General features: G+C 41.4%; 1 protein-coding gene across 1 annotated transcript in view; it reads left to right on the forward strand.

Annotated features, from left to right (window-relative positions):
- The window catches only part of NEB (nebulin), a 274,918-nt gene that overhangs the window by 227,491 nt on the left and 32,469 nt on the right, over positions 1-14,958 (forward strand). The window contains exons 128-142 of the mRNA XM_060016820.1: positions 1,092-1,196; positions 1,352-1,456; positions 2,107-2,211; positions 3,216-3,320; positions 5,388-5,492; positions 6,913-7,017; positions 7,696-7,803; positions 9,963-10,067; positions 11,630-11,734; positions 12,176-12,280; positions 12,905-13,009; positions 13,100-13,210; positions 13,927-14,037; positions 14,252-14,353; positions 14,464-14,568. Coding sequence (XP_059872803.1) covers positions 1,092-1,196; positions 1,352-1,456; positions 2,107-2,211; positions 3,216-3,320; positions 5,388-5,492; positions 6,913-7,017; positions 7,696-7,803; positions 9,963-10,067; positions 11,630-11,734; positions 12,176-12,280; positions 12,905-13,009; positions 13,100-13,210; positions 13,927-14,037; positions 14,252-14,353; positions 14,464-14,568 — 1,587 coding nt within the window. The remainder of the gene's footprint in view (positions 1-1,091; positions 1,197-1,351; positions 1,457-2,106; positions 2,212-3,215; positions 3,321-5,387; positions 5,493-6,912; positions 7,018-7,695; positions 7,804-9,962; positions 10,068-11,629; positions 11,735-12,175; positions 12,281-12,904; positions 13,010-13,099; positions 13,211-13,926; positions 14,038-14,251; positions 14,354-14,463; positions 14,569-14,958) is intronic.

The following is a 14,958-nucleotide window of genomic DNA, read 5'->3' on the forward strand; positions in this document are numbered from 1 at the left end:
CATGTCGGTTTGCTTAAAATATAAGCTGAAAAAATTATATGCTACCCTCAAAAATCTATTTGCTAGGATAGTTTTTGTCTTCTTGTGACAACCCCATCTTTATCACTTCAAGGTTACTGTTGAATATTAATCTGAACCAAGCTTGCTCTGCATCACCACTTCTCAGGGATGTCCACACAGTGAAATTGCCCCCTGGAGCTCATTATGTGCCACTGGACAGCCCTATCCCCAGGGCTTTGTCAGTACCAATACTGGTAACTCTAACCTTTGAAATAGTCCAGCTGGTATGTGGCATTAAATTTAGCCTATCTACCGTGGCTATCTCCACAAGTAGAGCTAAAGGATCTTAGATTACCCATCTGAAAAACAAAGTTAAAGGCCTCCTTCACTATGTGTTTGCTCAGCTACCCAAAAAGAAAAGATTCGTTCGAGATTGAAAACAGAGTGCTCAGAGAAGTACTCATTTTGTGTAGATGAGATGAAACTTCTATGATATTCTTAGGTTAAAGTCAGAGCTGTTGACCTTTGAAATACCACAAAGATAAAGATTGAAATGGAATAAAATTTTAGGACTGCTCCATGGAAAAGGCTTTTAATACCAGGAGTTAGAAACTAAATCTTTCTCCTTTTTCCACATACATTAGTATATCTTGGGTTCAACAAAGTTATGCTTCTTTTTTTTTTCTTCTCCTCCCCAATGAGCTTTTTGTCTGCTTGTTTTACGTTTAAATAAACTTTTTATTTTAAGTAGTTTTAGATTTACAGGAAAGTTGCAGCGATAGTACAGAGAGTTCCCATTATAGCCTATACCCAGTTTCCCTTGTTGTTACCACCCTACAATACCATGGGACATTTGTCACAAATCAATATTGTTACATTATTATTAACTAAACTCCACACTTTATGCAGATTTCTTTTGTTTTCTCCGCGTGTCCTTTTTCTCTTCCAGGATGTGAAAGAGGTTTTTAATCTCTCCCAAATTTATTCAAGGGAAAACTTAAGAGATAAGACTCAGGAGAGTTCAGGGTTAAAAGAGCTTAGTTATTTAACTTGGGAGTTCTTTATAATCCATGTGCTTTTCCTCTTTCCAGCTACGCTATAAAGAAACATTTCAAAAGACCAAAGGGAAATACCACACTGTGAAGGATGCTCTAGACATCGTTTATCATCGCAAAGTCACAGACCACATCAGTAAAGTACGCCCCTATATATTTCTACTTGTGTTGGGCTCAGTAACCCACCATAATTTTTAAGAGTATCCTCCCTTTCCTAAAACTCTCTGGAGACAAATGGACTTTTTTACATTAAATTTGGGTAAGATGTTAAAGCCGCCTTTGTGCTTTTACCACAGATAAAATACAAGGAGAACTACATGAGCCAGCTGGGAATCTGGAGGTCCATCCCTGATCACCCTGAGCATTTCCACCATCGAGCAGTCACTGATGCAGTCAGTGATGTGAGTCTTGAAATCTTCTATTTTTACATATGACTTAATATGTCCACGTGACAACGAAATCAAACACTGCATAAAAACTGATCAAACACTTGACTAAATTTTAGCTCTTGTGTATGGATGTTTAAGTCATAAAGCTCATTGCTAAATAAGTGAGCTTCAACTCAGGAGACAGAAAAATATATTCAAATTTATAAACCTTATTTTTCTTCTAAATGTGTTACATCATAATACATGACTGGAAGCGATATATTTCATGTAAATGATAACCTATTTTTGAGCAACTGAAGAGACAACTTCAGGACAATTAAGCAATTAAGACACATGACAATGCTCATTTAGAAAGAAATTTCAGCTCTTTATATGAAAATACAGCTGCGGAGCTAATGATGTACTCTCTAGGCAAGTATGCCTGTTAAATTTGAATTGCTTTACTTGGTATTAAAATGAAAAATTCCATGTGCAATACAGTACACCATAAAGTGAGCAGAAATCAGTATTATTGGAAATGTCTCTTAAATAATTATTTCAATACTTTATTATTCTATATACCTTAGTGGTCAGACCTTCTGTTTGTTCTACTTGTATCGATCCTAACCTACTGCTATTTGGAGATAGGTACTTAAAACTCTTTGGTGATATTCTTCTCCCAGGTAAAATATAAAGAAGATTTGACCTGGCTTAAAGGCATTGGTTGCTATGCCTTTGATACCCCCGACTTCACTCTGGCTGAAAAGAACAAGACTCTCTACAGCAAGGTATATATCTACTCAAGGGTAACGACCATATCCATGAAATGTACTCCAGTGCCCACAGAGAGAATTAGTACTGAGGAAACAGCTTCTCATATTTCCATCCCTATCCTTGCTTCTAGACTCTAAAGTTGGAGTATATACTACATTATTCACTCTACTCAGGAATTATTTTAGTATTGGCCTCATTGACAATAGTAATCATTTATTTACATCACTCATTTGAATTTGATAAAAGGCCATCTCAGTACAACTCCTCATGGCTCTTCCAGAATTTCCTAATATGTCTCTGGGTGATTTGATATGGAGGCAAATAGAAAGTGAGATTATTTTAATCTACAAACTTGACGTGTGACTTGAAGCAAATAACTTTGTTTTTGTGGCCTCATTTTCCTACTTACAAAGTAAAGCAGTTGGATTAGCTTCCTTTGAGTTCTAAAATAGAAGTCAGCAAACTTTTCTGAAAGGTTCCAGATAGTAAATAATTTACCCTTTGTGGATCACATTCATTCTGTCACATATTCTTTGTTACAATCCCTTAGTACTATATAAAAAAGTTTTTTCTTAGTTCATGGGGCTATTTAAAAACAGGTAGTGGTCTAGATGCTAGCATACCCCTGCTCTAAAAGATTATGATTATCTGATTCATTACTGGAAAACTACTTCTAATTAACGGACTAAAAACTGCCTTCGAGGGCACATGGAAATACCTTCAAAGTAAAATAATAATCACTATAAGTATTGAAACAAAGAAGAAACTGATTTGGGTTTTTGTCCAATATGGAATATAGATCTATTTGACATCCATTCAATGAAAGTATGTATTTGGGGGCTAGTTTTTAAGACATTGAGGTGGGTATACCCTTCATTGCCTTGGGAGCCAGAGTGTGTTCAGTAATTACTTTTTATCTCTATGAATGACTTAATCACAATTGTATACAATAAATGGCATATCTCATTCTTAAGATAATCACAGATGCTATCAAGTAACCATGTTCTATTTTCTCTAGTATAAGTATAAAGAGGTATTTGAAAGGACGAAGTCAGATTTCAAGTATGTTGCTGATTGTCCAATCAACAGGCATTTCAAGTTTGCAACTCAGTTGATGAATGAGGTATGTATGACCTGATCCAATTGAGCCTATTAGCGTCCCTTAAGAAGTCTATAAATGGCGAAATGGCGTTTGATTAAAACCCAATACCTAAAATGACAGGAAAGCCATTTTAGTGTTGATTCAAGATTACGCATTGGGAAGGCTCTTATAATACCACTATCTGATGAGCTCTGCCAAAAGCATGAATAAGAACAAAGGAAGGGGCTGTCCAGAGTGGAGTGAGGTCCCCACAGCCAGCACAGCCTCTGCTCGCACTAGCACAGGGCAGCACAGCCCTTTGGGTGACAAGAGCAAAGAGGTAAAGGATTTTGTTGACTGTCAGCTGAACTCCCTTCAACAGGGAGGGTATAGGATTCTGTGTAGAGTTGGAAGACCCAGAAGTTCAAAGTTAACTTAGTATCCCTTACCAGGGCACAGAAATGGCAGCCCTAAGGGGGTAGTTGTGATTCACGCCTTCAAATGTATTGCCATTGTGACTCATACGTTGGTGCAGAGAAGTGTCCATTTGCACTCAGAATATTCCTTTACCTTCTACCCAGTTTTTCCTGGAACTGTCTTTGCAATAGTTTAAGGTAAATTTAGCTTAAAATGATGAAAGAAGCAAGCTATGAATTAATGTATGGATGGAAGGTTTTTACATTTAATTTCCTATCTTTGTATTTTCCACAGATTTACATAAATTCAAAAACAAAGTTAGAAAATTAGTAAAATGTGTCAGAAGATGAAAATGTAGCCAATGGTGTATTTATTTCAATATATAACTCTTTTGTTGTTTATAAATTTGATTTAGTTTATTTTCAGTAGATTTCCAGGTGGGATGACTCTGAAGAATTACTGTTGGTAGGTTCCTAGGAAGACAGTCTTGATATATTTTGTTTCTATTTTTCTAATTCACGAAGGATTTCCAGGTCTCTTTTATAATCAAATAAATTAACTAGCATATTAAAATGTGTCCATGAATATACCTTTTGACTCTCACAGCCTAAAGTAGTAAACCTGTAGCTTGTCAGTGCCTTATTTTAAATACAATTTAAGATGTCATAAAACTTAACGTTGCTAATGACATCATATGTAAAGATGGAACATGTTTAGGTACAAGGTATTTCAATTTTGATGTTATAACTAATCTAGTCCAAGCCCCAGCCTTCTCCAGGCTATCTTCTTTTGCTTAATTCTGTTCACCTCCCTATTTTCATTACCCTGAATAATTTGGGAGCCCACCTCTAGAAAGGACATTTTTCTGGCTCTCTGAAGTATCTTGGGACATTTGTGTATAGCCTTGAAGTTGTTGTACTCTTGCTATAATTTGATATGATGTTTGAGCAGAAAAAATACAGAGCTGATTATGAGCAGCGGAAAGATAAATACCACCTGGTAGTCGATGAGCCTAGACATCTGCTGGCTAAGATCGCAGGCGACCAGATCAGTCAGGTACTGTGATGGGGCCGCCTGGACGGCCAAGCAGGACTGTGCTCCAAGTTTCTCATGAGATGTCGTCCCGTCTGCTGCAAGGATGTCATAGGTTCTGCCTATGATATTGGGATGTTCTGTTCCAAATTATCTGTCTAGCCACCCAAAGAGCCCACGAGCTCTTTGAGTGTGCCAGTCCATGCTCTGTGTCCTCACGTGTGCTGTGGTGAACATGAGATGCACAGCTGGGTCCTCACACCCTTCATCCTTCAGGAGGGCCTGTGTGTAAACTGCAGTTGTAAAGTGCGAATTAAGGTGCAAACGCAGAAACAAAGAAACAAATTAACGGAGGGAAAGAAGACAGAACTCCTTACTGTGTTTTCCTATTTCAATGATGTCACCTTTTCTATAAGGCAATTTTGGTGGGACTGGCTCTATTATTCCCCATTCACAAGGGCTGTGGATGGTCAACTGCAAATATCACGTCACCCTGCTTGGCATTTTAATGCATTTGGTTGTCTTCACCCACACATACACGTGAGAGCACAAAGTGTGTGTGCCTACATCTCTTCACTCAGAGGTGATCAGGATATAGAGCTATGTTCTTTTCCGTCTTCACAAGTCTCTTTTGTGCTTCACCGCTCTTTGCATGAACAGAGAAAATATAAATCTAGTGCCAAGATGCTTCTGAAACAAGGATGTAATGAAATTCTGCGCCCAGATATGTTGACTGCCCTCTACAACACACACATGTGGAGCCAGGTAATGTCTGACGTGATGCGAAGAAGAGATTTAGAAGCCTTGGGGCATTCACTTCTAGGCTTCCCCTGATTTCCTTCCGTGGCCCCCTGACCAAGCTGGTTTCACATGACAAAGCTGCATAAATATTCACTGCCTGTAAATGAACTCTGGATGTGGCCAAGTGTGGTGCTGTAGCAGCCAACATCTGTAGGTCTTCTGACACTTTTGGAATTCCAAGTAATATTAACTGAGACTATTTCAAAGTTTTTCAAACTTTTCCAAATTGGTGTAACTTTATGTTTTTCAATATTTGCCCCAAAGAAGTAGATTTCTTAGAGATTGAGGATGTTAAGTAAATTTGACAGTATTTAAAAGATGTGACTATTTAATGTTTTCATCTAATGTGTCCATTGCTCAATAATGACTACACTGTACCATTTTGGAGAGATGAGGATGACAGCGCAGCTCTTTGAATATTGTGCATATTCATGGCCCCTCTTGAGTTTGATGCTGAATTTGCTAGGTTATTTCCAGCACATCAGTCCTCACACACCCTTGTTAACAGCACTGCTGATCACCTTGCCTTCCTACAAGGTCAACTGAAGCACACACCACCACCTTCCCGTCATACGCTGGAAGGTAAATTTGAAGCAGCAAGAGACATTGATAATTGCTTAACTACCAGATACGATGTTAATAAAAGGCCATTGTTCCCACACGCAAAGAAAGTTTTTAATCAGGCTTTTGTATTAGCAACTTGTTTTATCACTTTAGTTTGACATCAGATCAACACATAAAATGAGGAGGATGAGGTCTTCCTATGAACATTCTGTTTGCCTGAACTTTCACCTTGGTCCCGATATGATCATCAGATAGTTGTGCATGGAATTTTGCTGTGCTCTCTGTCTGTGCTGCTTGAAACCGCTTATGTGCATGAAAAAAAAAAATCATGACTTGAAAATTTCAAAAATGAATGTCTTTAAAAATAACTACTTCAAAGTGTATATATTCATTTTTTTATCTGTTCCATCTTTGATATGGAAACATACTTAAGAGATCATATATATTCGATGTAGCATAATGTGAGCGAATCATTACTTGCCAGAGTCCAGAGAGCATGGGTCTAGTCCTGGCTCTGAGATTCACTCTATATTTGCCCTTAGCTCATACTCTTAACCTCTCTGGGCCTCAGTTTCCACGTGGATAAATTATATGGAAAATATTTATTATTATTATTATTTGCTCACTCTATTACACTATTGCTATCAAATACAGATTTATATAAACATTTCCAGTTAAGAAAGCATGGCATCATCCCGCACACCTATGGCTTATATAACAATCCTACTCTTTGCCGTGGGACTCTCAAGAGGAAAACTAGAGTCCCTGAAAGCCCTCTCTCCTACTTCAAGTTAACTTGTTCTTCTCCTCTACAATTTAGATCAAGTACAGGAAAAATTATGAAAAAACAAAGGACAAGTTTACCTCAGTTGTGGATACTCCAGAACACCTACGTACTACAAAAGTCAACAAACAAATTAGTGATGTAAGTACAAGAAACACTGAATGGATTTTTGGCCTTGCGGGGGCACTTGCAAATGTGGAGGGGCATTTTAGATGGCCACAATGTTTGGAAAAGTTTTTTTTTTTTTGGCTGCATTAGGTCTTTGTTGCTGCGCCCGGGCTTTCTCTAGTTGCAGTGAGCGGGGGCTACTCTTCGTTATGGTGTGTGGGCTTCTCACTGCGGTGGCTTCTCTTGTTGTGGAGCACGGGCTCTAGGTGCGCGGGCTTCAGTAGTTGCAGCACATGGGCTCAGTAGTTGTGGCGCGCGGGCTTGTGGGATCTCCCTGGACCAGGGATCGAACCTGTGTCCCCTACGTTTGCAGGCAGATTGTTAACCACTGCCCCACCAGGGAAGTCCCTGTTTGGAAGATTCTACTGCCATTTAGAGGGAGGGAGGCAGGGACAATAAGTGTCCTACTATGCTCAGGACTCTTCTTTTACAGTAAAGAATTATTCCAACCAAATTGGCAGACACCCCATTGTAGAGGCACTGGAGCCTTAGCAGAAAGCATGAAAGCACCTGTTGAGTTTATGGAATTCTCTTTCCTTTATATACACTCAATGACAACAACAACAATGTTGCCTTTATATGTTTACATTATGTTGCAATGTCAATTGAGATACATAAAGTTGTCTCTTTCTGCCTTTTCATCTCCTTCAGATACTGTATAAGTTGGAATACAACAAGGCCAGACCCAGAGGCTACACCACAATCCACGACACCCCCATGTTGCTGCATGTCCAAAAGGTCAAAGATGAAGTCAGTGATGTAAGTTACTAGGACGGCTTTGCAGCCCCTCTCACTTTGGCCTCTTTGTAATGTGCTATAACAAACCCAGGTCCACTTATCTATTCCTGTGTAACAATCACTCTAAATGTAGTGGTTTGAGACAGGAGTCATGCTTTTTTGGCTCACAGTTCTGTGAGCTGAGTGGGCACAGTTGAGTGGATGCTCAACCCCACGCGCTACAGCTCAGGCAGGAAGGCTCACTCCCAGAGCTGGCGCCCGATCACGGCTGGGCTGGGAGCTCAGCCATTGTATAGACAGGAGCCCCTGTATGTGGCCTTTCCATGTGGTTTGGCCGTATCACGGCAGAGTGGATGGGTTCTAAGAGGCTAGAGTAGAAGCTTCCAGACCAGTCTGAAAAATGTAGTGTGCCATAAACTCTATTAATACTCTCTAAGTTTTGTCTTGGCTAAGAGGAAAGGGTAGCCATTAAGTTCTAATACTCTGAATTTGAGGAGAAATTATATTCATATATTTTCATATATATAGCTAGATTCTATGGTGGAAAACTATCATAATATTGGTTAAAAATATATAAATATAAATATATATATAAATATATATATATATATTTTTTTTTTTTTTCCCGGTACACGGGCCTCTCACTGTTGTGGCCTCTCCCATTGCGGAGCACAGGCTCCGGACGCACAGGCTCAGTGGCCATGGCTCACGGGCCCAGCCGCTCCGCGGCATGTGGGATCTTCCTGGACTGGGGCACGAACCCGTGTCCCCTGCATCGGCAGGCAGACTCTCAACCACTGCGCCACCAGGGAGGCCCTTAGATTAAATATTTTAATGGCTATATGGGCACCATAAAGAATAATGAAGGCAACTGTGGAATCCCTACCCCAAAGCCTTGACTGAGGCTGGCGCTCAGGAATTCTTTGGTAGCTAAACAAATGGGTTCACACTATTGACTCTAAGTTGCCAAGAAAAATGCTAAATACACCAGTGCACTGTTTATGAAGGCAGAAATGTATAAATCATTTAAAAAACATTTTTTATATTTTTTATGTTAAAATAAATTTTGACACTTTGGACATAAACGTCGGGTATTCATAAACATCTATAAGGTAGATCCCTTATGTGGAGCAGCCCATTCCCTCTCAGTGTAGAAAGATGAAGCAATTCTATATCCACTTCCCTAAATTTCTGATTGTAACAATAACCTGAGATGTTGATGAAAAATATGAATTTCCAAATCAGTCCCCCAAAGCTACTGATTTACTACATCTATGGTGAAGCACAGAAAATGGTGATTTTTATGACCAGGCAAGTTTAGTAAGCACTACTATGGCTTCCGTAGAACAGTTTTACTCAGTCACAGTAAGACCTAAGATCCTTCCCCAATAACTAGTGAGAAGTCCCAGGTGGAGTCCCAGGGCCCTGAAATTTAAAAGGAGCAAAAGTGGGTGAAGCTAGAAATTCCAGGCTAGACATGAAAATATGACCAGTTGGGCTCAAAGAGGCTAAACCTTCCCTTTTCTCCCCCTCCCATTCAAACCCACACATGCCCAAACTTACCAGCGATGGCTCTAGCAATGACAGTAGTGACGACAGCATTCATCCATCAGTTCATTCATTCATCAAATATTTATTGGGTTCCTAAGTGCCTGATGCTAGGAATGAGGTGATGAATGATACACAATCTTTGCCCTCAAGGGATTCAGCTCAATGGAAAGAATAGACAGATAAATAATTATAACACGACATGATAGCAGCTACAACTGTAGGGACATGGAAGAAGGGCAAGCCTGATCTCCCATCTGGGTGAGCCAATGGGGGAAGGCTTCTCTTCCATCAACAGTTTTCAAGATGTCCTGAACTCAGGAGTTTCTGATTTGGGGACAGGAAAACACACATGGATAGCTGTCCAGCTGCCCCTTTCAGCACAAGCTCAGAGGACATAAGTTCTATGGTGACACTGGTGAACATACACAATGTGTCCTGGGGAGTTGGTTTTAAGATCTGAGACAGGATGGTGCGTGTCACATAGCTGCACGGCTGCATCCCTTCTTCACAACAGACCGATTCAGTCTTAAGGAGTATCATGTACTATATTATGGTTTTAATTTCTTGTTTTTTAAGATACTTGTGGGCTGCTGTAAAAAAAAAAAATTGACCTGTGTTTCCTCCCACAGCTGAAATACAAAGAAGTTTACCAGAGAACTAAGTCCAACTGTACCATTGAGCCTGATGCTGTTCATATCAAAGCAGCCAAGGATGCCTACAAAGTCAACACCAATGTAAGTTCCAGAAACGTCCCCAAGCCTAAGAGGGGTTCATCAGCTTCTGTAGGGCACATGGCCTCTTTTGACATCTTTTCAAGTGATTGAGTTCTAATGAGTCCAGATCAAGGGTTGGGCCCCAGAGCATGAGTGATAACACTGACCCCTAAATGCTGCCCATGGTTCTTACAGAGGACAGTGGGGAAGAGCAAGGACGGCCCACGGTTGTTATATCCCCTCAGCCTCCATGTTAGGATGCTGAAAAATGGGGGATTTAATTCTGAAATGAAGGTTACATTTTCGACAGTGTCTCCGGTCTCCATGTTCTTCTCCTGCCACAAACTCTAGAGCCTACTTCTCCTGAAAAAAAAAAAAAAGAGAACACTTGAGCTGCTTGGTGCTGTCAGGAGTTGGCCTAGACCTTCCTCCTGTTCACATCTCCCTGCGCTGACTCATTTCTTTGTGATGGGGCATCTTAAAGCCTCAACCACAGAAACATTTTTGTGCATTTAAATGAGTATCGACTTCTTAAAATATATATAAATGGTTATATAATGAAATATTGTAAAACCCAACTAGTGCCTACTAGTGCTACAGAGAACTTATATTTATTAGGGCCAGCAAACTGAAATGCCCTTAGGGACTGGCAGGTATCGTGCAGGTGTCCTGGGGATGGACAGAGGGATGGGTAGCAGGATTGATGTGGGACGAAGCAAATGCAGTAAAATGTACGTTGTAGAATCTAGGTGCTGGGTGTATGGGTATTCTCTGTAAGATTCATGCAACTCCTCATGCATCTGAAAATTTTCACAATAGAATGGGGAAAAGTTGGATCACTTTTTAACTTATAAAACATGTTTATCTTATTGCATACCAATTATACCTTGACCAAAAAAAGGAGAAAGAAAAAGAGTAAGGAAAGAAATGTGCCTCATGATGAGGGCTCTTCCCAAGGACACTCACTTCTGTGCCTCAGGTTCAGCCCAAGGCAGCCAGTTCTCCAGCTCAGATGCAAGTCTAGCAAGTCCACAAGCACCTCTGATGCCTGGCTGCCCAGGTTTGAAACCCAGCTCCACTGTTCACTAGCTGTCTCACCTGGGCAGCTTACTTAGCCCTTCTAGGCAGTTCCTCAGCTGCTGATTTTATATAGTTGTGGTAAAGAGTAAATGAGTTAATATCTATATATATATATAAAGCACTTTGAAAAGTGCCTGGAATGAAATAAATACTGCAAATGTTTAATACTTTTTTAAAAAGTCTGAATTTAGTTAGAAATTAAAAGTACTTGACTCTGAAAATGATTAGACTGCACTGGCAGAGTGAGTTTGAAGAATTGTTTCGCCAGGAGCCTTTAAAAATTTTAGCCCCTATTTTGAGGCCAAAGGGTCCCACAAGAGGACAACTTGAGTGGCCAACTAGTTGCATCCATTGTACAGAAATTTTACTTGGGGCTCTCTCTTACATAAAGAACCATGACTGGTTACATGTTAACATGCAAGATGAGTCCCTCTGTGCAACATGTGTGGTTGTGAATTCAGGCCACTGAATGAAGTGACTTGTTTTTGTCTTGTTAAAAACAGCTGGATTACAAGAAGCAGTATGAAGCCAACAAAGCCCACTGGAGATGGACCCCTGACCGACCGGACTTCATCCAGGCCGCCAAGTCATCCCTACAGCAAAGCGATGTGAGATAAGAGAGGCAGTCAGAACTGCATGACATACCTGAGACAGAAAAATTTATCTTTATTCATAATAACCACTGTCACAGGTGTTAACCCTAGCTCATTTGAGATCCAAGAAGGACAGGAGGGTTGTAGGGTGTGGAAGGCAAGCTCAGGAAGCAGACCTGGCCACAGAGCCTGGTCTCCCATGGCTGGGCCCAAACACTAACGGCTCAGAGTCCTGAGGGAGGCAGGGGAGGGCCAGGAGGGCTTTATCCTGGCCTCGGGGCTGGAAAGGAGGAGCCCAGCTTTCAGTGGGCCCAGCAGGAAGCCCCTGCCCCCATCCTGGTAGCAAATCCCCATAGTGCCCTTAAGAAGAGGACTCCCTACAAATTCAACCAAATACCGGCTTCCTCCTGTGCCTGTCACCCTTTCCCATCTTCCTCTGTCTTTCTTCTCTTACAGTTTGAATACAAGCTGGACCGGGAGTTCCTCAAAGGTTGCAAGCTTTCTGTCACTGATGATAAAGACATGGTGCTGGCCCTGAAGAATTCTATAATAGAAAGTGATGTAAGTATTCAGTCCCTTCCAAGAGGCCTAACCTCACTCAGGGCTGTCTTCTGCAGCCCAGTGCCCAGGGGCCCGCAGCACAGAGGAGGCTGCTGCCCACGTCGACACCAGTGACTTGGCAGAGCAGAGCGGCAGCAGTGGGAAGCTGTTACAGCCAGGTGGCCGCTCCTGATCTATACTGCACCTCAGGAGAATCCACACGCCGCAGTGGGGACTCTGAAGGCCTGTTTGGACTCTATAAGGAAACGTATTCATTTCTGTGGGGTCATACGCTTCCTATGCTTCCTGTGTTTCCTCATCTGGAAAGGAGGAATGATAATGCCTCCCAGGGTTTGCGGGAGGGTCCAATGACATATTTAAAAGTGCTGTGAACTAACGCTGTATGTATAAAGATTCATCGTAAGATTCATTCTGATTGTTATTAAATCCTCAACTTGCATGAGATAAAGAAAATCCTTTTTTGATATTTCCCAAGATTTCCAAACATGAGGTCTTTTACTGAGTTTAATGATTCTACTCTGTCAATGATGCTATTCTCCCAGCTCTATTTAGTAACTTGGGAGCTTAATAAAAATATGCAGGAGAGTCAGAGGAGCTGAAGAAATGCTTTTTTCATCCCTGCAGCTGAAATACAAACAGAAACATGTCAAGGAAAGAGGAAGCTACCATGCCGTGCCCGATACGCCTCAGATCCTCCTGGCAAAGACAGTCAGCAATCTGGTGTCCGAGGTAACCCTCCAGCACCCCACAGGCTTGCCTTCCGTCTTGGGCTGATGCCCCAGGCAGGCATTTAAACAAGCTCTCTGTGCTTTCCCTCAGAACAAGTACAAGCAGCATGTGAAGAAGCACTTGGCTCAGGGCTCATACACAACACTGCCGGAGACCCGGGACACTGTTCATGTCAAGGAAGTGACCAGGAACGTCAGTGATGTAAGTGACCAGCCCCAGGACTCTTGGCAGCAGCAGTGGCACTTTACCTTAGAATCCAGCAAAAGACTGTAAGCGGCATTTTTGCTTACACTTTCCTTTGCGTTACTTCACTCTTACCATCAGTACCTATATGTGAATTTTGAACGCTGGTTTAAAAGACAACTCAATATTTATTGGCTTTCCAATTACGGCAACTGTGGCAGATGTGGGTTTGGCCATAGAATGTATTATCTAGCAATATAAGATGTCACTAACCTAGTGGTAATAAAGGGAGGGAGCATTGATGGTAAAGATCAGCCTCTCCCATCATCTCCCCTCTCCTTAAACTGCTGAACAATTTTAGAGAAGTAAAGTCACCTCTTTGTATCTCAGTAATCTCTGCCCACTACATCCTTACGGATAATGCTTTAATAATCATGGTATTATATTTTATGAGCCCTGTGTGGTTCCATTTATTTTAAAAAGGTAGAAATGGTCAATGAAAGAGTTTAATTTGCTTGTCATCAGTTCTCCAAAGATTGGTGTGTGGTTTAATGACAGGTTCCAGGACAGAAATGACAGGGAAGAACTAGAGTATATATCAGAGACCCCAGTTCCAAAATGACACCAAAATGGAGAGCCACGGATTTTCCTCGAGATCTTCTCATAGTTCTTCAAGTAAAACAATTCTGTTCCTAGCTTCCTCTGCTCACATAAGTAATTCTGGCTCTTTTTAGACAAATTACAAGAAGAAGTTTGTCAAGGAGAAAGGAAAATCCAACTACTCCATCATGCTGGAGCCCCCAGAGGTGAAACACGCTATGGAGGTGGCCAAGAAGCAGAGTAATGTAAGTTTCTCCTCTCACTCTCGGGGGGCCACTTGAGCTGGTGGATCCCACATCGGTATATGCTGGGCTGGGTCCAGTGAGTGGTCACCCTAATTTCTATATCTGGTGGTCTAAAAAATACGGTAGTGGGGTTGATTTGGTTTTAATAAAAGGTTCCTTTCAGAAAGATAGCGTATCTCTCAAGTGAGCAAATGTTTTCTTTTTCCAAATAAAGGTCGCTTACAAAAAAGATGCTAAAGAAAACCTGCATTACACAACAGTGGCCGATCGGCCAGACATCAAGAAGGCCACGCAGGCAGCCAAACAGGCCAGCGAGGTAAGGGTGTGTTTAGAAGGCACCCAGTCCCAAGTGGTCACTGCAAACAAGTAGTTGGTGGTCACTGGCCACCTAGAACGTGGTGCCCATTCTGGTTTTCTTTGATGCAGGTGGAGTACAGAGCCAAGCACCGTAAGGAAGGCAGCCACGGGCTAAGCATGCTTGGGCGTCCAGACATTGAAATGGCCAAGAAGGCAGCCAAGCTGAGCAGCCAGGTAACACAGATGGGCGAGCAGCAGCTCTGATGTGAGGGGATGTTTAAAGACCTTGCAGGAAGAAGCGATTCCCAGAATGAAAGTGCGGTATCAGCAACCAGAGAGAGACTGCAGCACTCCAGAGCTTTGAAAATGATATCACGAAAAGCTTTGAAAAGTTATATCAGATGCAGTCACTTTTAGTTTTTCATTCAGCAAACATATATTGAATGCCTGGACTAGTAACTAGAGGCAGTAGATGTCCTCAGACTATATGTCTATGGCTAAATAATTACATACCAGTATGTAGAGGGGAGCTGAGGGGGAATGCCTAATTCTAGCAGATTTCATATTATTGAGTAGATGGACTTAGAAATGCGTCCAAACTTGATTGCCCCATTACCTAATTTC

The sequence above is a fragment of the Delphinus delphis genome, chromosome 7, assembly GCF_949987515.2.
Source record: "Delphinus delphis chromosome 7, mDelDel1.2, whole genome shotgun sequence".
In the NCBI taxonomy this organism is placed as follows: domain Eukaryota; kingdom Metazoa; phylum Chordata; class Mammalia; order Artiodactyla; family Delphinidae; genus Delphinus; species Delphinus delphis.